The 14,860-nt window shown below is 35.9% G+C and overlaps 1 protein-coding gene across 2 annotated transcripts in view; it reads left to right on the top strand.

The window, feature by feature from the left end:
- LOC148627501 (uncharacterized) overlaps positions 1-14,601 on the top strand; it is a 65,545-nt gene extending 50,944 nt beyond the window's left edge. The window contains exons 1-4 of one of the 2 annotated variants that reach the window (XM_088574073.1): positions 8,133-8,426; positions 11,667-11,750; positions 13,274-13,365; positions 14,072-14,601. In XM_088574073.1, coding sequence (XP_088430199.1) covers positions 8,366-8,426; positions 11,667-11,750; positions 13,274-13,365; positions 14,072-14,272 — 438 coding nt within the window. In that variant the 5' untranslated portion in view covers positions 8,133-8,365 and the 3' untranslated portion in view covers positions 14,273-14,601. Of the gene's footprint in view, positions 1-8,132; positions 8,427-11,666; positions 11,751-13,273; positions 13,366-14,071 lie in introns of those variants that run through there. The other variant, XM_088574068.1, reaches the window with a different exon arrangement.
- Positions 14,602-14,860: the final 259 nt, after the last annotated feature.

Raw genomic sequence — 14,860 nt, 5'->3', positions numbered from 1 at the left:
GGTTGTAGCAAAGCAATGATGCCAACATTCCATCTGCAGGCAACGATTAAACATGCCATTGGACGAAATTCAAATAGCTACAGTGACACCGTCAGTTTTTAAGTCAACCGTGATTACAGTGTAATCTAGCTTAATCACCGATAAGAATATTCCCAGACATGAGGTTATTCTAGCTGACTGCAACCAATAAATAAAATGGATAGACTGCTCTTGATCTTCCGTCACTAAAGCAACAAATTGACAAAATCTTATTAAATCAATCGCGCATACGTAAGATACTCTACAATACCCACTGATCGTGTGAGCTGGTATATTATTATTACTAGTGTATGAGGAACCTTCATTAAAAGCGTTGTATATGCAAAATACATTCGATTAAAAACCAAAAGCAAAAGCCTAATACGTACGGTCACTTCTATAGATGCCAACATTTACTATGTGTTGTATAGTACACGCTGGTACACATTACTACATACCGGTACGCATATTAATGTAGAACGCGATCGTCGTCATTATATATATTTTAGTAAAATCTTTCAAACTTGGGATTAAGGATTGAGGAACTGTGCTGACTGTATATTGACCTTCAACACTCTTCATTAGATATTTAAAAAAACGAAATTTTGGAATGACTGGGCAACTATAGATATCGACGGTGTAATAATATAATCCTTACCTCGGATTGATTGGTACATCGGTAGAACATTGCTCAAAGTGCACCAAATGGGGATTTTCAATTAGGCTTCTGGAACAGGGTTATGTTGTTACAATATTAGGTCATCGCTATACAAGTTTCATGTTCGTCACCATGGACTCGTGGATCGTTATGGTGTAGCCATCTGTACCATGAGAACTGATATATTAACCGTGTCATAGTTTTTCTTTCCCCTTTTGTCCACTCTGTAACGTTTCATGGGCAACTCTGCGGGTGTTTCTAGAAAACCAGGTAACACTTACCATACCAGAGCATCTGATTCATGCTCCCCGTTTTTAGTGAAGTCAGGGTTGCTCATTTACTTTTGTTTATTTGTACGCGCTATATTGGTTATGCCATGTTTTCTGTTGTGTGTCTATTCCTCTGTCCTTAGTCTTTATCCTTGGAACCTATTCTTTTGATTACCGCTCAAATCTAGGTTCCCTTAATTACTCTTCCAAGGTGTGAGATTGGTATTCTTTTGTAGTGAAATATGAAAGGGTATCGTGTGTTGTAGCAAATGTATGTTTTTTCTCTTTCTAATGTCTGCAATTTCAAATTGATGGAAATTGCTTCCGATTTCTGTTTCATTGCATTTAAATTTTGTTTCCAACCTAAAAATAATAAATGTTTCAGGATGAGTATTTTATTGGTATGTATGCCAATATTTTCTTGAATTATTTGAACTTTACAACCGTTGTCATTAATAGGCTAGAAAAGTAGACTTTATGTCCTTCTGGAAGCTCCATTTAAAACGGTACTGGTTAATAAAAAAAGGTTTATTGGAGCGTTGATGTAAGTTTTGTATAATACTCTAGAAATCCAAGACATCTTTGGAGGAATAGGAGAGGACATCTTGAGAGGAGTAGGACAGGGTATCTTGGTAGGAATAGGAGATGACATCTTGGGAGAAATAGGAGAGGACATCTTGAGAGGAGTTGTACAAGGAAAAGAAGCCTTGAGGTGCATGAAGATAAAGAATTAAAACTACAATAATTTTAACAAGAGAAAAAGAATATTTATAGTAGAATCACTCTTGTGCACGGTTTTAGAATACGTTATCTATAGTGTATTGCTTGTCCCAAAGGTGGCACTAACAGTTGTATTACGGTTTTGCTTCGAAAAGTACATTCATCTAAACATTTAAGCATTATTTCAGTATTGATAAATCTTAATTCAACATAACCTCTTCATTTCACCACAGTAATTAGTCTGAGACAAAGAATCTGTCATTTCGTATTTGTTGTTTCCGCGAATGTTACCCAATAGGTGCTAAAGAGTAAATGAATCAATCACTTGAGTAGAGTTTGCAGCCAGTAAATAAGGTTAGATCGATCATGTGTTTGGCTGAAAATGACACTTAGATTTCAAATATACTACAGGCCTTTATGTGATCAATCAGAGAATCCGTTGTAAGCTTTCTTGTTCATGTTATAAACAAATTGCGGGGATTCGCCCATAAGAGCAAAATCGTGTTGATGGTCTCATTTTGCTTTATCTACCTCTCTTCACTCGAGTCGTTGCTTTAAAAACGAATCATCAGTATGCCTAGGAAATTCAATTTGATTTGCGTTCTTACATTTAGGCATCAATTTGCATTACAGTTGACATTTTAGATGTATCAAGCCAAATGATCAACAGTTGTGCAGGTGTTGGTATCTTAGAGACCACAAATGGCTTGGTGATTTATTTTTGGGAAAGTGTTTTAATAGGAGTAATTCGTACATAAATCTGGTAGTTGGAACTGTTAACTTGGTAATGCATGGGAGTTAATGTATTCGAAAATGGATAATGAAGTAATGGAAATAGATATTTCTTGATTTGAGAGTAGTTTAGTTGAAAATAAAAGAATGAAGTTGTGAAAAGAAAAATAATGCGGCCAAAGATGATAAATAAGCTAGCTTTAATTTAATTGTTCTATTTCCCCGTGCAGGTCCGGGTGTTAAAAGAATAGGCCTGCAGCAGCGCTAAGCTTGTCGTAAAAGGCGACTAAATAGTGCTCAGAACCCTAGCCGGGGGTTAGGGCGCTCTGCCCACAGAGCAACTGGGATGTGTGCCCCAGGTGGTGGAATGGGGTACCCCTGGCGTGTTACATGCTGGGGTTATAATACGGAAAACCTGACCGCAAACCATACTGGTGCACCGTGTTGGGAAAGATGCCACGTTCCCCGCACGTTAAAGAACCCTACTATGATATTTTCATTTCATCATCATTTCATGTTCATTTTATCATCAATTTCATGTTCATCGTCTTAATACAGCTGAAATATTGCTGCTCGGACGTTAAACCCCAACAAAAAAAATTGTTCTATTGGGATGTAAGTGTGATAATTTCTGTTTTACGTTATTATACAATGATCAACCGCTCTATAAGTCCACTAGACTTTTCTCGTGATATATGTGTTCTTGTAAAGTAATATCAATAAGTATGAAATAATCACTAACTATCCAATTGCGGCAGACGGATAGTGAATACATGTATATAACAGCGTAACATCTTGTAAAATTTTAGTAAAGATATGACTTGTAGCAAGTCTAAAGATCCACACATTTTGTTATTCATTCTTTTTTAGGATGTCATACATACGTCCTCTTTTTCCTTTAAATATCTTTATTAAAATGCCACATGGATATACGCCCTTCGCATACCCCTATATTTAGCACTAGTCTATATATAATTGAGACACTGCCTATGGTAGAGGTGATTCGTAAAGGGGAAAACCCAACCGAACAAACATTGTTTTTTGTCTTTGTATGCTGAAACGATTGTCCCTTCTGTATTCAGATCTGTACTTTTGAGAAAATCAAACCAAACCAAGAACGATAAAGTTGCAAAGTGCCAATTTAATACACAATCTCTATATTTTTTTTTCTCGCATGTACAACTACAAAATGGCAAACTAAGACTGGTTATATATGTCGTCTGTAGCTGATTCTGAATTAGAAATAAAAGTGAATTATGTGGGGTTTTATTACTGCATGAACCACCTCATGTCTGACGTTTATAAATTTTTCAGACTGTTTCTTTAAAAAAAAATAGGAATAAACGGAGGATTAAAAAGTATGTGAATTCAATACGAAGAGAGGACGATTCAGAACGCGGCAATGTGTTCGGACTAGATGTGTCTTAAAATGATCAAAGAAGGAACTATACTGGAATTTAGCAACTTTCATAAAAAAAAAAGACAAAACAAAACAATTAAATAGAGTTGATCAATTAAAAAATGCATACAAGTTAATATTTTCCACCAGGAAGTCTGAGATAAACTATATATTTATTTCTTAAACAAGTCAAACCGTATGTACGAGTAGCTCTTTACATTGTACTTTATAGTGTATCTACCTTTATCTACCTTTATCCCTTCTATTTTTATCACATAGAACATAATTGTTGTTACGTGACCATAACATTCCTAAACGTTTTATTGATGGACAAACATGAAGATTGCAGTGGGATCTCTTGGAGATTATCATTCAGTTTTGCTTTGATGAGGACAACCTAAATTTTGTATAAAATATTTCAAGATATTGAAGAAATAGCAAGCACTCATAATGGAAGAAAACATGAAGACAGAAAATAATGTCTTAAAGATGCTTTTAGTTTAATGATGGTTGGTTTAAGTTACATGACATTTTGACTCCTCTGTCCATTACATGTAATTACCGACAAAATCGAACAGAGTTCTGAGTAATTCAAAAACATGCATTATGATAAGTAACTTATTTCATTTCGAAAATAAATGATGTAATACAATCATTCTAAGAAAAAGTTTTTTTTACCTTTCTGAGCATGTCTCAGTTTGAATAACGCTTGTGCTGAATGATAACAGAAAATCATGTTCACTGTTTTAGTCCAAATATTGAACAAATTAAATATTTGAACGTGTTCTTATGCATTGTAAATGTACAGCACATACATGTGTACCTCCACCAAAAACCACAGAATATCATGCATCCACCTCGAACCATGCACAATAGCACAGTAACATACGCCTTCACTACGTACCAAAAAAGCACTTGCCTCCATCAGAAACTACTGTAACGCATGCCTCCACAATGAACCACAGTAGCACATGTTACCATCACGAACCACGGTAGCACATGTCTCCGTCACTAACTCCGGTAGTGCGTGCCTCAATCATGAACCACTGTAGCACCTGCCTCCACCACAAACCATTGTCGCACATGCCTCCCACACGAACCATAATTGTACCACAAGTCTCCATCACCAGCCACTGTAGCATGCGCCTCTAACACAAACCACTGTAGCAAATGTCTTTACCACTAACCACTATTGCACATACCTCAAACACGAACCATTGTAGCACATGTCTCAACCACTAACCACTGTAGCACATGTCTTTACCACTAACCACTATTGCACATACCTCAAACACGAACCATTGTAGCACATGTCTCAACCACTAACCACTGTAGCACATGTCCTTACCACTAACCACTATTGCACATACCTCAAACACGAACCATTGTAGCACATGTCTCAACCACTAACCACTGTAGCACATGTCTTTACCACTAACCACTATTGCACATACCTCAAACACGAACCATTGTAGCACATGTCTCAACCACTAACCACTGTAGCACATGTCTTTACCACTAACCACTATTGCACATACCTCAAACACGAACCATTGTAGCACATGTCTCAACCACTAACCACTGTAGCACGTCTTTACCACTAACCACTATTGCACATACCTCAAACACGAACCATTGTAGCACATGTCTCAACCACTAACCACTGTAGCACATGTCTTTACCACTAACCACTATTGCACATACCTCAAACACGAACCATTGTAGCACATGTCTCAACCACTAACCACTGTAGCACATGTCTTTACCACTAACCACTATTGCACATACCTCAAACACGAACCATTGTAGCACATGTCTCAACCACTAACCACTGTAGCACATGTCTTTACCACTAACCACTATTGCACATACCTCAAACACGAACCATTGTAGCACATGTCTCAACCACTAACCACTGTAGCAAATGCCTGTACCACAAACAATCAATGTGGAATAGTCATTACATTCGAATTCCGTTCGGGTTTCAATCGTTTTCTGTAGAAAGCGTTAACTCTAATATCTTGTTTTCTGTTTAGTATGTTAATTGATCATTTACATCCGTATCTCGATTGAAGAGAATAAATCTACAAAAACTGTAAAGAAACATGTTTTTTACTCGGTCGAATTCTACTACATTTTGTATATATTCTTACACGTAAGATATATTTATGTTTTTGGCATGTAACATGAAATAAGGGTAATTGTGCTCAATAACAAAACTTTGGGATTTACCTACTGGTCGTTTGTTTGTTTGTTTGTTTGTTTGTTTGTTTTTGTTTTGTTTTGTTTTTCTTTGTAAGAAAATAACATAATTTCAACCAGTATAAGAAATCAGTGCCTTTGATTTATGATAAATGTTTAAATTTTAAGGCAAAATAATTGTACAATGATTCATTTAAGAAAGCTTAAACTTACTTGAAATGAAAAATGAATATGCTTTGAAAGCTATATTTCATCATTTTCCTTAAATAATTTCCGCCAGACTAATTATGTTTTAAAATTGTTTATCTCAATTAACATTTAAAATCAAGCATTTTTGTGCGAAACTTTAACATCATTGAATCATATATGCAATCGCAACCAAAAAATTGCAGAATACATGTACATGTAATTGGTAAAAGTACTGTATGTCTGACACCACTCGGAGATCTCGAATAGCAAGGGTCAAAGTTTCCAGATGTTTGGTGGTCATCCAGATTTTCTCTACAGACAAGAAACTATGGCAAACCAAAATTCGCAAAGTGATTCATAAAACGCTTTCTAATACGTCAGTTGTCAGTCATCAACGATAAATCACCCCTTGTTGTAGCAGTACAAGCTAGGAAACACTTATCAAACTGTCTAGACATAATGGTAAAGGCCATGATCCGATGGAATCACCTACATTATTCATTGACTGGTCAGTAATACGTTTTGGTTGAGCATATTATACTGCCAGTATATATCATATAACATTCACAATATCGTTATGAGCAGTGATTTACAAGTTGTTTTTATTTTAATTATAAACAGTTTCTGAGACACGCACATTGTCTACTAGAATCCTACTATGTATGGTAAATATAGCATAAGCTCATTAACAACCGTTTTTTATGGACAATTATCCGTTATGAAACATGTCCTACATTGACAAGCCGAGCACCATCATAAAGCTCTACAGTAACTCTTAATATGTAGGACCCTTGACAAAATTCAGAAATAAACACACTCGGTCAGTTAAATAATTGTAATAAAGTAACAACCGCCCCCGGGAACTGCCTCGGATGATAAATTTTGAATTGAAACACAAACTTTCGTAACTTTCAAACCTTTAAATGGACTTTTATGTACTAATAATAACCCAAAATGGAGATTCCTCGCTCAAGACTATTTATTATCAATCCAGTGAAAAGGTTAAGTATGCTATCTTTCGTTTCGTGGGAACACAACTATTCTACCAAGTTTTTATATGCTATTAAAACCTTCGGCATTTAAATGATAATGACCCCGAACTCTAGTAGTTTAAAAATATATTCCATGAGGTTCGTATACATTATACATGCGTTTTTTTTCACACAACCGTGTGTATCTTAATAGTAATTGAAAACATAAGAAGTGAAGCGCCGGGTAACAGAATCGTGTAACTCATTAGCTCATACCATACAACTAAAAATCTAAATTGCGCGCTTGGCCAACTGCATATCAATACAAACATCAAATACCCTTCATATTTGTTGACGCAAATTAAGACCTTGTTATGAATCAAAACTAGCAAATGGGGGTCCAATCTATTTTTTGTATAGGGCATGTACATGCTTTCGAAATAAAACATTGCAAGCTTAAAATAATAAAACCCTCCCTACACTTTTTATTTCAAAAGTTTTTGGTTTTAGTTTATAAATGTTTGCTTTTTTGTGACTTTTCAGGTCTTTTTTGTTTTTTAGTTTTTAATGGTTTTTTGCTTCAACGATACAAGTCTTCATCCCTATCGTTAAGAGCGTTTTTTTGGGCATTTTTGTGATATGAACAACGTGACTGCTCATACATATGAAAATAGCGAAACAATTAAATTATCAATTGGAACCACCTGAAACATTTTTTAAAGATCGTGCAGTATGAGAGCCTTGTACCATGCTTTTTTCCTGGAACCCCTGTACATAAATGTGTAAGCTGTACTTACCCTGGACAAAAATAAAATGTGCGTGCATACTATAAACGTGTATTGTTGGTAAACAAAACATGTTGCTTAGAAAAATGATTATTGACATTTAATTCCCCTGGCTGACAGTTAATTCAGCTTAGACTACATCATACATGCCTTATCATCTACCAGTAATCAATCTGCAGCATTAACTATATTTAAGCAGAGATTATTGTAGAAGTCACATAACATTTCCATGGCCATTGATCAGTTACCTCGACGTCTGCGTACATCAAATACCGTGACAAACATTCTAAAATTGAGAAGCAACAGCGTGGAAAATTTTGTTGAAATCGGTCCACTTGGAAAGTTTTATTAAATCCAGTGAAGTGGAAAGGTCAGGTGTCTACTGTACTGGTAAGACCAACTACCTAAAAGTTAACATAAACATGTCGAGGAAAGTTGTAATTTGTGTGGACGGGAGTGATTTTGCTGAAGATGCGTACAAATGTAAGTCAAAACCACATATTTTACTAGATTTTTATTGCAACATTCCGATAAGCCTCTCTTAATAGTTAAGCATAATTTTACCTGTTAACAATCTGTTCAAATAAAAAGGTGTCGATATTAATCTCTTCATAGACATAGTTTAAAAACTTCTATTCGCTGAAGTACAAGGTCAATACACATCAAATACAACGTAATTTATTGTAGCCACTACAAATGTGACAATCGATTGTTGACATGTAATACCAATAGCTGTAAAATCCAACGCGTGCACGTGCGATGATTTGTGTAAAAAAACTAACATTAGAACCACAGGCTCTGCCTGAAACAGAATTCGATTTCAGGAGCGGATCTAGAAATTTATTGAAGGATTGGTCCAATCCAGAAATTAAAAAAGTGGGGTTACAGGCTATCATTTCCTCATTTGTGACAAAATTTTGCACAAAATTAACATTTTCCAACTAAAGGGGTGGGATGGGGTTGGGTTTAACCGGTTACACCCTTGGAACCCCCTGGTTTTCATGATACTCGTGGTTACAGGTCACATGCTCCAGTTTCAGACTGAGCCTTGCCCCCTGAGTACTACCATACTGTGTGGTAGTGGTTGGGGGGGAGGCTCTGTCTGAAACAGAAGCCTGTATTACAGGTCCGGGCGGAATGCAGTATGACAGTCTGATTAATGTACTAGCTAAAAGTGGACCTTATGAATAAATAATTTTGATATGTCATTGAATGGATTATACTGTCTAGATAGTTGCAGTTGATCCGCTATATCCATGTATTTACTATTGACTAAACGTACAGATGTAGTGGGTCTAAATGCTAACATATAGGAGGGAGATGGGGGATTGGGTCCTCCTGTTAAAACATTTACACATATTGTGATGTAATGGCACGTGCGACTTGTAAAACTGTTATTTATAACAACATCTACATCAGTTTACATGTAGTCAGTTCAATATTGTCACGCTTCCTTTGTTTTATCGCGACGTGTTTTCCTCGCTGTGACCATTATTGAGATCATTATTATTCATAGAACGGACAAACGTGTACATGTTGCATATTAATAATTGAACTTCAATGTGCTGTAGAATGAAATTCAGATACATGCTATGTTGATAAAAATATCATCAACTAATTACTTAGTCCGAATTTCCCCTGACCCTGCAACCCTCCTCATTTTTATTTGGATATTGGTATGGCTGACATATGAATATCCAGATGAAAATGAGATGGGTTGCAATGTCAGAGGAAATTCGGACTACCAACTGCTCTACTAAATAGTCGTTTGGGTATTCATAATGGAAATTTAATGTTCCGACATATTTGACTTGTCAAAATTGATGTACAGAGATTATTTGTCTGTATCTGGAAGATGTATTGACGATATCAGACATATTCTTGCCATTTGGGATATAGAAGTATTGATTATCAAATTCACTCGAATGACACTGGAGAAGATACTGACAAGGATAAGCTAACTTGATTATACCTCTAGCAGATAAATGGAAGTCCCTGGAAAGCTTAATAAGTAGACATCTAAATTGATATCTACGTTCATAGGCAAAATTGGAATATCAATATTCAATCTGATCCAAGAACATTCCCAAATTAAAAAAAAAAACAGTCATTTTTATGGTTTGTTCATTCACAGATTTGAATTATATAGGTATTATTATCAGGCTGTAACATTATTGTTGTAGTTGTTGAAATATTTTAAATTATTTTACATCAACATCATCTTATCCGATAATTCACTGTGATTGAGTTAATCATTCGTAGAATTACGCAATATGCAATATGCTAAATTGATTTTAACGGCGTTACTCCTGAAACTCACATATGCAGCTTGCACTGATATAAAAGTGCACAAAACCTTTATCTGCTGCTGACTCCATGCCCGCCGTTACGGTATGATACGATGGACCAGGACTGGTCATTATCGAAATCGGAGTTGGATACTCTGCAGTTTGTTGTCACAGATTTGTTGAACCTTTGGAGAGAAAAAATGAAAATTTAACGAACAAGATGATTTGCTACTCTTTAACTAAAACAAAATGCTTTGTATTGAGATTCCTATTGTAACAAATCCGTAATAGATGAGAACTCGAGATCACTATGGACCATGTGCAGCAGTTGTAAAGTATTTTGAATTGGTGACTTAATCATATTTTCTTAACGAAAAGTTTACTATATCTTTCCATAATACATAGAAATAGATGATGGATAACATTTAACATATTCTCTCAGAAAGGGGACTGAAATGATCATTTGTAACAATACATTCCAGTGGGAACAAATTGTGCTCCTCTACTTGCTGACCTATTCCTTCACTCTTATGAGACTGACTTTGTAACTGATCTGATTCAAAAGAAGGAACGTCGTTTAGCTAGATCATTTCATCTCAGTTTCCTCTATACAGATGACGTATTATCGTTAAACAATCCTAGTTTCGGGTATTTGATACATTGCATCTACTCCTAAGAACTTGAGATAAAGGATAGTACAGACACTGTGAAGTCAGCCTCATATCTTGACCTACACTTAGAGATCGATGATAAAGGAAAACTACTGACCAAAATGTACGACAAACGCGATGACTTTTAATTCCATATTGCCACCTTTCCTTTCATCTGTGGCAACATCCCTTCTTCAGTACCTTCGTATGGAGTTTTCATGTCACAACTCGTACGTTATGCCAGAGCTTGCCATAACTACGCAGACTTTTTGTATCGCGCTAGACTTCTTACAGTGACTCTTCTGGAACAGAGCGTTGCTACAAGATCGAAGTCACCACTACAAAAGTTTTATGGTTGTCATTATGAACCCGTGGATCGTTAGTTACGGTGCATCCATCTGCACCATGAAAACTGATTTGTTCAACGTGTCATAGTTTTCCTTTCCTCTTTCGTCTACCCTGGACTTGACATTCTATGAACAACTCGGTGAATGTTTCTTGAAAAGCGTTGGATGCTTACACTACACCTGGTCTATGGTCCCAATTCTAAATTGAGTCTGAGTTGCCCATTTACTTTTGTTACTCTGTATGTATTTTTTTGGTTATTTATATTCTTTTGTCTGTTTTTTTTCTGTTTTTCCATGTCTAGTCTTTGTCCCTGGATTTCATTCTTTTGATTTACGCTAGAATCTTGGTTTCCTTGATTACTCTTAAAGCGGTGGGTAACTTTAAAAGCTTTATCATATCATGTACTAGTATAAAATAATTGTTTTTGTCTCTTCCAGGGTATGTCCAGAACTTCCACCAACCCGGAAATAAAGTGCTCTTTTTACACAGTCCAGAAAGCTACATTAACGCAACCACCATGAGTAAGTTTAAGCATGTATGCCATAAGTTAGTCATTTGTTGATTATGCAACTATATGTCCCTCTCTCTTGACTCATCGTACTGTAACCTTATGTGTAGTAGATATTTGTATAATTATGTTGATGGTATAGATTGCATTAATACTCGTTTTAAATAAATCATAAGAAATGTCAAATCCTTAATGTACAATTCGGTATGAGTACCAAAATTTTAAAGATTTAAAATCTTGCACCGACCTATTCATTCAAATTTCATGCATTTAGGTTAAACCATGTTCAATCACCATAAAATTTACAGTGCTTCTTTAAAGTATTACGGCGCGATGGGGGAAGTGTCAAACGATGTGAATTCGAATTCATTGGTTTAAAAAAAGCAAGGAACCCTACCTGCCCTTTCCAAAAAAAAAGACAACAAACGAAGTATAGGTCTAACAACACGAAGTGACTATCAAAATTCACGTAGAAAACTGCAACCCGAACCCCGCCAGCAACCGGGACGAACAGATGTGCTACGATTGTTTAACCAATTGTGCTTCTTGCAAGTTGATCAAGTCAATCAAGTTCTGGACACGACTTCGGAACTTCGCAGTGGAGACTTAAACGTGTCTTTGGGTCCAAATAGATTCGAAAAAGTTGCCTAGAATGGTAGTGCTGTGGCCACAATTTCCAGCACAATGTATAGAATTTTGAGGTTAAAATTTTATACGCTAAATCACTTTGTAGAGGATTACACTCATTTTGTACATGTACAAATTATTTGTTGACAACGGGAAAATTAATCAAGTATCTTCGTGCTCGTGATAGAGTTTAGTTGAAAGCGTTCATATGTTGGTCAAGAAAAAAAGGGTAGTCTTATGCATTCCTGCAGACATCAGTGTTCTTCATTTCAAGCACTCTGGGATAGATGAGATAAAAAAAGTTACTAAGTCGAGGGTTACATCATCTATGTAAAAAGGAACTGAAAGGACTGTGTCTGTTATGCGGAAGCCGATTAGGGCCACCTGAAAAAAAAATTATTTCGTAAGTACGGCATTCTACGTCAAAATTACTATAAAGCTACATTTATGTCCTAATTATGGCATACATGAAGTATAATTTCGACATAGGATGTACGACATGATGTTCTTTCTAGTGGCCCAATCGGCTTCCGCAGTTTACTTTTCATTGTTTCACATGTATAACATATCATATACTGTGAAAATACTGTTGTTCTTGGGGTACTAATTGTCGGGGTTGTGGGTGAGCCAAACCAAAAAAATTGGTTCCGAACGAAAAGGGGGTTTCCATTGATGTGTGTACTAAAAACCCCAAAACCGCGAATTCAAGAATCCACGAAAATTGCTAACCATAAATTAAAAGTATTTCGCAGTATTTGGGCTGATGTCCTCGTTTTATGTACATGTAACTACATGCATGTTCAAGGATATTGGTTTAAAGTCCTTAAAAAACATATCATACTTCAATTTATGGAATCCAAAGTGCCGTACTTTACAAATATAAAAATGAATTATTATTTGCTATTGCAGGTCCGGGGAGAGTGTTAGAATGTCAGAGAGAAGCTGACGCCAAAACATCAGAGCTGAAGGACAAATTCATTGCCAAAGCTAATTCAGATGGAGTACGTACTATATTCTCTCATTCCCCCCACCCCCCCCCCCCCCCAAAAAAAAAAAAATAATAATATCTATTCAGTTAGTGTGATTTAACATTTAGAAACAGATGCACTGGAGATACCGGTATTACATTGACCATTGACATCATGGTTAACCAGTTACGTTCTGTAGTCCTTTGATATAAATCAATGGCAGACATTGCAGAACTATTGTAGGATTTTAATTAAATAGTTGCACTGATCTGCTTTTTTCACTTGGTATCCTCTCTGACTGATTCTCTGCGTCATCAAATATTTTGAATTGTCTGTATCATACGATTTAATATGTTAGACTATACTGTTTATAAGGTTTCCAAATCCGTCCGAAAGCATTGATGAATCTTAACAGTTCATTTTTTGATTGGAATGGCGTTCCAGAATAGCCCAGAAGTTTAATTAAAACTGCATTCACAACGACTTACTTGCGTGCAAAAAGCTTTATATGGAAAAAATTGGTTTCTGTAATTTATTCAAGATAAAACGCAATACTTCGGAACCACATCAGTCGATGACAGTATACCCAAAATAGTCAATGGAAAAGCGGATCCTATAACACTCTGACATGCTAAATAATGAAATCAAAAATGTAATGCGATGTTACAATGTACTTGTATATAAAATTACATATGTGTTTTTCACTTGAGTTGATGGTCTGTGGTGCGATTTATTTTAGGTCGAGGCGGAATTCGTTGTCCAAGCGGCAGAGAAGCCCGGTCATGCCATTTGTGAGTTTGCACAGAAGAACAACGCTACGTTCATCGTGACTGGAACCCGTGGAATGGGCAAGCTCCGGAGAACATTACTCGGAAGTGTTAGCGATTTCGTTGTACATCATTCCCACGTCCCTGTGTTAGTGTGTCGCCATGGCAAGTAAAGCGCGGCCTTAAAAGATGACTGACTTTTATAACAGGGAACAAATTTCATTCATAACTGACTATGTTAATCTTGAATCATGTAACGAAATAACTTATAGCGGAAGACAATGTACCTTACTAACAAACTTTCAGCTTTCTGTCTGTTGTCTTGTGGCTTTTTTTCTGCGTTACTATATACTATACATAGTTTAAAGTCCCTAAGTACTGTTCAACAGAAAAAAATTCTTGTAAACCCTAATTTGGATTGTATGTTCAAATAGATATAAAGAGTATAGCAGAACTTATACATGTATATTTAAATGTATGAATAAACAATTTTAATTCTTCAGATATTTGATCAAAGATAAACATGCATATAAAATGTGTAATAGAGATGAAGGTTATACAAAGGGGCCTTATTATTCTTCAACACCAATACACTGTTCAACAAACAGAACAATTATTTATTCCTGTTTCCGATATTCAAGCTTGATCCAGACATTAGAGAAAACCGCACACCAGAATTCCGGGACTTATTGGCGTATCGAAATAGTACTTTATCAACAGTAATAATGAAATATATATTTTTTTATACGTTTTTGTGGAAA

Source organism: Perna viridis, chromosome 1 (genome assembly GCF_037379345.1).
Source record: "Perna viridis isolate PV_CMFRI_1.1 ecotype Kerala chromosome 1, ASM3737934v1, whole genome shotgun sequence".
Taxonomy (NCBI): Eukaryota; Metazoa; Mollusca; class Bivalvia; order Mytilida; family Mytilidae; genus Perna; species Perna viridis.
The sequence above is the reverse complement of the archived record's forward strand: the minus strand, read 5'-3'. Positions and strand labels throughout refer to the sequence as shown.